The sequence below is a fragment of the Arachis stenosperma genome, chromosome 8 (assembly GCF_014773155.1).
Source record: "Arachis stenosperma cultivar V10309 chromosome 8, arast.V10309.gnm1.PFL2, whole genome shotgun sequence".
Taxonomy (NCBI): Eukaryota; Viridiplantae; Streptophyta; class Magnoliopsida; order Fabales; family Fabaceae; genus Arachis; species Arachis stenosperma.
The window spans coordinates 43,132,223-43,139,958 of record NC_080384.1 but is presented as its reverse complement, the minus strand read 5'-3'; the positions used below and the strand labels follow the sequence as shown (position 1 = coordinate 43,139,958).

The 7,736-nt window shown below is 23.5% G+C and overlaps 1 protein-coding gene across 1 annotated transcript; it reads left to right on the top strand.

The window, feature by feature from the left end:
- The first annotated feature begins 485 nt into the window (after window positions 1-485).
- LOC130946489 (13-hydroxylupanine O-tigloyltransferase-like) lies at window positions 486-7,328 on the top strand. Its single transcript, XM_057875251.1, has 3 exons — window positions 486-951; window positions 5,883-6,331; window positions 6,439-7,328. Exons 1-3 carry the CDS (start codon window positions 496-498, stop codon window positions 6,902-6,904), a joined length of 1,371 nt encoding a protein of 456 aa, XP_057731234.1. The 5' UTR covers window positions 486-495; the 3' UTR covers window positions 6,905-7,328.
- The last annotated feature ends 408 nt before the right edge of the window (window positions 7,329-7,736 follow it).

The following is a 7,736-nucleotide window of genomic DNA, read 5'->3' as shown; positions in this document are numbered from 1 at the left end:
TTTTATATTTTTTTTGTTCTATCTATAAAATAAATAATAAAAAATCACATTTTATTCTTTAAAGTAGAATTCAAAATTTAAAGGATTTAAATCCTATAAATTCTATCTACTCTCTTGGTGTTTATACTTTATATCATCAGAACGTAGGAGACAGCAACTAACACAGTACCCTATATATGCCTTATACGTACATACGGTCCCACGGGATCATTAAGCTACAAAACAGAGTTTATATACGACTAACTCAAGCTAACTTACTCAAGTTAACTTCTAACTCTGGCTATTAATAAAACTTAACCCGAATTAAATAACGAACTTCCAAGTTCCAACTACTCATCAACTACTTGAACCAGCTGGCAGCGGCATAGCACCTGAATTAATTATGCTTAGTTGTATCCGCCACACATATCACAGCAAACTAATTTACTTCTGTATGTATATAAATAGTTCCTCTCCTTCTATATGCTGCACTGAATACCCAAAAAGCACATAATAATGGTTCTCCAGAAATCATCATCATCTATGGTGTTTAAAGTGAGGAGGAACCCAGCGGAGCTAGTGCCACCTGCTGGACCCACCCCCCATGAGCTCAAGCTTCTCTCCGATATTGATGACCAAAAGGGTCTTCGTCACCACCTTCCATTGGTGCAATTCTTTCCTTACAACCCTTCAATGGCAGGGAAAGACCCTGCCCATGTCATCAAGGAAGCGTTGTCCAAAGCACTTGTGTTCTATTATCCACTTGCTGGGAGGCTTAGGGAAGGTCCTAAGGGCAAACTTATGGTGGATTGCACTGGCGAAGGTGTATTGTTCATCCAAGCTGAAGCAGATGTTACACTTGACCATTTTGGTGTTGATCCTCTTCCTCCATTCCCTTGCTTTCATGAGCTCCTTTATGATGTTCCATTTTCTAATGATGGAATTATTAACTCTCCGCTCCTCCTTATGCAGGTTGAATTCCAATATATACTTTTTCATATATCATAATTTTGTATATGAGATAGTGATTGTATATGTTACAGAAAAATATATTCGCATTCTTTTTAAGGAGAGTTTTAAGGTGGCATTAATTTTAGTGATAAAAGAAGACATAAATTTGACATACAAGTAAAATATTAATCATGTTAACAAATTAAATTTAAGATTAAAATAATTTTTTCTTTCTCTTATAATTTTTTATGATTATTTTTATTAAAATATTTTTTTATAATAATTTTTTATAATTATTTTTATAATTATAAAAAATTTTAAAAAAATAACGCCAAAATCATTTTTTTAATTATATTTATAATTATTATTTTTATTTTTAAAAAATAATTTTTTATAATTATTTTTACTAAAATGAATTTTTTTATAATGATTTTTATTTTTTATTTATTTATTATTATCATTATTTTTTTAATCATTTTTAAAAATAACACCAAAATTATTTTCTTAATTATTTTTATTATTATTTTTACCAAAATAATTTTTTATAATTATTTTTTTGTAATTTCAAAAAACTAACACCAAAATGATATTCTTCCTCTTGGTGTTAGTTTAAAAATAATCATAAAAAATTATAAGAGAGAGAATATTATTTTGGTGTTAGTTTTTAAAATTATAAAAAAATAATTATAAAAAATTTGTTTTGGTAAAAATAATAATAAAAATTAATTATAAAAAGTTATTTTTTAAAAATAAAATAATTAAAAAAATTTTGGTATTATTTTTAGAAATTATTAAAAATAATAATAATAAATAATTAAAATAATTATATTAGTAAAAATAATTATAAAAGTAATCAAATAATAATTATAAATATAATTAAAAAATTATTTTAATAAAATAATCATAAGAAGTTATAAGAAAAAAAAATCATTTTGGTCTTAAATTTAATTCTTTTATCATATGTGTTATTATTTTATTTGTAAATCAAATTTATACTATTCTTAGTCATAAAACTAACGTAGCAAAAATCTTTCCTCTTTTTATTTTCTCTAGATCTTATTAATCACCTTTAGTAAGTTAAAAATAGAAACTGAAAAAGAAGATGTGATATGTATAACATTTTTCTATATTTATTTATCTATTTATAATATATTAAGAAAAAAATTTAAGAATGAGTAAAATTTATTAATTTTTTGCCAATATTTTTAATTATTAATTTAAATTTTTTAATTTAATTTAACAATCTAATAACATATTTTTAAATATTACAGATAATTATTAGCCAAAATTAATAAATTCTACTCATTTAGCATTTTTTAACAGAATTTAAAATAATTTTCTAAGTTTTACTGTATTCTTAATCTTCTAATATTTTAATATTATGTTATGTGAGCTTAAATAACTAATTAATATAATTTATTTATTATTTATCTAATTGAATTATTTTTTAATTTTTATTTTAAACTAAATTATTTTTTAATATTTTGCTTTTTTTTATATATCTCGTTATTATAATTTAGGATTTTTTTTATTTTTCTTCTCATCACCTTTATGACATTTATTTTTTTAGATTATTCTATAACTTTTATATTTTTTTACCCTTTACTTTTATATAGGATATTATATACTACTTTTAATATTAATATTGTTTTTTTAATAAATATAAATATAATACATTCTCTTTTTTAATACGAACTCCTTCTTATGTTTACTATATAGAATTATAACTTAGGTTTTTTCTTCATTTTTTTTCACTATTCTTATGGCATTTATTTTTTCTTAAATTACTCTATGATTTTTATATTTTCTTAAATTACTCTATATGATTTCAATATTAATGTTATTTCTCTTTTAATAAATATAAATTAAGTAATAAAATATAATTTATCCTCTTCTTTTATACTTATTCTTTTTTATGTTTACTATATAAAATAATATTCACTTCACACCTTTTTTATCTCTTCTTTTCATATGATCTCATGCATGTTACTTATTTTTCTCTATTCTTACTAATATTTTGTACAATTACTTGAAGAATTTGATTGATGATCACAACTTTCTTTTTTAGTTTGCTAAATATTAGTATTAAGTGATAAATTCTTAAAACACTAAACTTATATAATTTTTTTTAGTTTTTTCATTTCTGGTCTAATTGTATTATTCATTTGTTATATCATTTATATATCATTTTTTTCTTTCAATAATTTATATTTTTTTAATATCATTTAGTTGTAATATTATTAAAAATAAATGATATTATTGAGTCATAAAAAATAAAATTAAAAAATTAAATATTAATTTTAACTATATACCTTATAGTTTACGATTTTTTTTATTTTTTATTTTTAGTCTAATTGTATTTGTTGGTTATATCATTTATATATATGTCTTCTTTTCTCTTTTAATAATTTATATTTTTTAATATTATTTAATTATAATATTATTAAAAATATATAATAATATCGTAAGTCATGAAAAATAAAATTAAAAAATTAAATATTATATTCAAACTTGTATTTCATATAACAGTTTCGTATTTGTATTATAATATTTAAATATAATTTAAAAAAAAACAAAGTGACAAATTAATAGAACAAAAATAAAGACAATAATATAAAATTAAATAAATAAATTCGAATTGAGTATTTTTATAATTTTACTTAAACTCTAATTTATGTATATAATTTTTAATTTTATAATTATTAACTTTTAAATTAATTTATTTATTTTATAAATTTTATATCCATTTTATTCCCGCATAAGGCGTGAGTTTAAATATGTTAATATATTAAAAGAGAATCTAAGATAATTTCACAGATCATCTTTAGATATTTGATTTTATTCTATGTTATCACATAAGAATTTTTTTTAGATGACATAATTTTTTATTTTTGCATTATGTCATAAAATTTTTATTATATTTTTATATCTCATAATAATCTATCTTTAAATAATGTCATATAATTTTTTTAATATTATTTTTTTAATAGCTATAATAATTGAGTTATAAAATTTGTTTCATTATCTCATATAAATTTATTACTTCTCATCTTTTATTATTCTTCATTATATAAATAGTGTTTAATTTAACCTTAACCTTTTATATTCTCTTACCTCTTATTTTTATATAGATTATATTGTTACTTTTAATGTTAATATTTATTCTTTTTAATAGATATAAATTTAATTAAAATTTTTTTTCTTTCTTTTCATACTCATCACTCCTTCTTACATTTATTATAAAATCAACATTCACTTTATATATATATTTTTTATTTTCTCTTACATAATCTCAAATCTCTTTATCTTTTTCCCTCTCCACTACTCTCACTAATTTTTTATACGATTAAAATTTGGTTGATCATCGTAATTTTTATTTTATTTTGTTTAATTTGCTAAACATATATATTAAGGTAGCATATATTTTCAAAAGATTGAAATTTGAATTAAAAAACTGAGATTCAGTATTGTGATAATATTGTTAAAAATATATATGATCATAATTTATAAAAAATAATATTAAAAAAATAAATATTATTTTTAATTTAATTATCAAACATTAAGCTTCGTACTTGAATTTTATCTAATAGTTTTACATTGTATTATAATATTTAAATATAACTTAAAAAATAAAAAATAATAAACAAAAATAACTATTTAAAAGATAAAGATAAAATATAATTATATAAAGTAAGATGAATAAACTTCAATTGAATATTTTTACTACTTACAATATAATTTATATATAATTATTAAATTTTGAATTAATTTTTATTATTTTAGATTGTAATTTATCAACAACTATTATAAAATTTAAATCAATTTTGATATGTCACTAAATAATTTTTTAATTAATTAAATTTAATATATATCATTACTCAATTGAATAACAAAATAACAGTTAAATACAATTATTAACTATATTATATATTTTTCTTGGTGTTTTTTTCTAGCTAACTCTCTTATAAGAAGTTAGTTACCTTCTATCACATATTTAATTATTATTGGAGGAATTAAATTGAGTTAGAAAAATCAAATAATTTAACTATGATAAAATTAAAAATATTTCAAAAAAATTACAAGAATTTTTGAAAAACTTTAAATTTTATAATTTGTTCTATTTTTCCAAACCACCAAATTTTTTAATCCGTTCAAGCAAAGAAAAAAGTTTAAAAACAAAGGATTACAAAAATTAAAAAAGGAATGTAGTATGGTCATAGATCAGAAGGAAATTATGTCATTAAGAAATTAAATATTTTGGTTCAAGCATAAAATCTCTGTTATATAATTCTACAAAGAATTAATTTTTTTCTTGCTTCTGCAATAATTATTTTATATATATCCAAGCTAAAGAAGTTGAACATAGTCATTAATTTCCCACATTTTATATGAAATCACGCCAACTATAGTTCCACTTTTGAAAAAAAAATTTGGCGTTTTTTTTTTCAACTTTTACTTTGGTTTTGGGGCAATAACAGATTTAGCAGGAATGGGGTGGTTTGGAAAAATGAAAAGAATTACAAAATAAAATTGTTTATAAAGACTTTATAAGTTGTAAAAAATAGTTTTTGTAGTAGAATTAATTTATTTTCGTTTTTAAATTAAAGTTAATTAAATAAATAATTAATATTAATTATAATGATTTAATTCAATTCTTCGATAACAATCAAACATGTTAGAGAATAATTAACCCTTTATTTATGAGAAGATTGACTAAAAAATATTTTTTTTATTTTTTTATTGAATAATATTAAATCATATATAAATTACTAAATAAATATATTATATAATATTTTTTACAAATTAATTTTTAAGTTTAACATTAACCTATCTATTATTTAATTTATCTGTAAATAACATATCATTTTAAATATATATTATATAGTATAATTAATTTAACTTTTTATTCATTGCGCAAGTCTTAATCTAATTATATATTAACGGATTGGCAGGTGACACGTCTCAAATGTGGCGGCTTCATCTTTGCTATACGTGTGAACCACACACTGTGTGATGGATGTGGAATTGGTCAGTTGATAAAGGGCATAGCAGAAATAGCCCAAGGTGCAGCAAAGCCTTCAATTATCCCAGTGTGGTGTAGGGAGCTTCTTTGTGCAAGGGACCCACCAAGAGTCACATTCATCCACCATGAATACAAACAACTACCACTTCACAACAAAACTGTCCCCACAAAACCCTCCCAAGCTTCCTTCTTCTTTGGCCCCAACGAGATTGATGCATTGCGCTGCCTCCTCCCTCGTCATCTTGCTCAATCTTCCACCACTTTCGAAGTTCTCACTGCATGTATATGGCGTTGTCATACAGCTGCACTGCAATGGCAAAACCCTAACCAAGAGGTTCGCTTGCTTTGCACAGTCAATGCACGTTTTGAACCTTGCAGGTTAAAATAATAATTACATCTGCATACAGCACACTCCTCTTTGATTTGAACAAGGATAATTATTAAAAGAATAGTAATTTTTAATTGATTCTCTTCTCCTTTAATAGGTTTAATCCTCCACTGCCTGAAGGGTATTATGGCAACGCTTTTGTGCTTCCTACGGCAGTTTCCACTGTGGAGATGCTATGCGGAAAACCCTTGAACTATGCATTGGAGTTGGTGAAGAAAGCAAAGAAAGAAGCATCTGAGGAATATGTGCACTCCACTGCAGATCTAATGGCTACTAATGGAAGGCCTGCGTTTTCCATGACAGGATCTTTTATAGTGTCAGACATCACAAAATGTGGGTTTAGAGATGTGGATTATGGATGGGGTAAACCTTTGTATTCTGGATTAGTTAGAGCCGGTATAGATGATATTTCTGGTGTGAGCTACTATGTTCCATATACTAACTCTAAAGCAGAGCATGGTAGAGTTGTTTTAATTTGCCTGCCATCAGAAAAAGCCATCAAAAGATTTGGGGAAGAGCTTAACGGAATACTTCAGATCAAGGATGAAGAGAAACCTATCTAGTCAATGTCATCGAAAAAAATATAGATAATTTATATTGAAAGTTTCAATGTTGGGCTATTGTGCGCCTGTCTTGGCTTGTATGGGACGACTCTATTTCTGCAAACAAGAATGGAGGTACGGAGGCAAGTAGAGATAGGGGTGGCAATATGCACCCTTGAGGGTGGGGTGTGGGTAGAATTTTTGTGCGAATCGAAAAGGGTATAGGTCTGCTTCAACTCTATCCGATCTTATATACTTATATAAAGATATATTTTAAGTTAAAGACTTTTTACTAAGAAGAATGCTAGGGGGACATCAATTTTAGTGTTTTGTAATCATTAATTGGCTATCAATAGTGTTTTTAATGGTGTGAGATTATATCTAACGGTGAGAGATCACTTACTTTTGTTTTGATGATTAAGTGCTGCCCAAAAAATACAAAAATTGCTGCTCTCCTAAACTTTTTCTTTTACTAAATATAAAAGATCTTTAGTCACTAAAAGAATATCATTAATTGATAATTTAATATTTTTTTTACATAAAAGTCAGTTCTATTTTAAATTATCATCAAGTTATATAACAATATTGCATTTTTTTTGTAATCCGCAGATAGAGTCGAGTACCTACAGATTAAAAGTGGGTAGAATTAGAGTTGAGATATTCTCGATTTCAGATAGAATAGGATTGAATTTATATAAAAATCTCAATTTACGAGTAGGATTAAGGTTGAATCCAAATCCTACCATTACCATTCCTAAATAGAGGCCTACGTCTCATCTTTCTTTTTTTTTAAGGTTTAATTACTTTGTTGGTCTCTATAGTTTCGCAAAATTTTTAATTAGGTCCCTATATT

Coding starts and splice junctions, on each gene's coding strand:
- LOC130946489 (XM_057875251.1), top strand. CDS start 496: ATGGTTCTCCAGAAATCATCATCATCTATGGTGTTTAAAGTGAGGAGG. Junction 952..5,882: donor CTCCGCTCCTCCTTATGCAG/GTTGAATTCCAA, acceptor ACGGATTGGCAG/GTGACACGTCTCAAATGTGG. Junction 6,332..6,438: donor GCACGTTTTGAACCTTGCAG/GTTAAAATAATA, acceptor CTCCTTTAATAG/GTTTAATCCTCCACTGCCTG.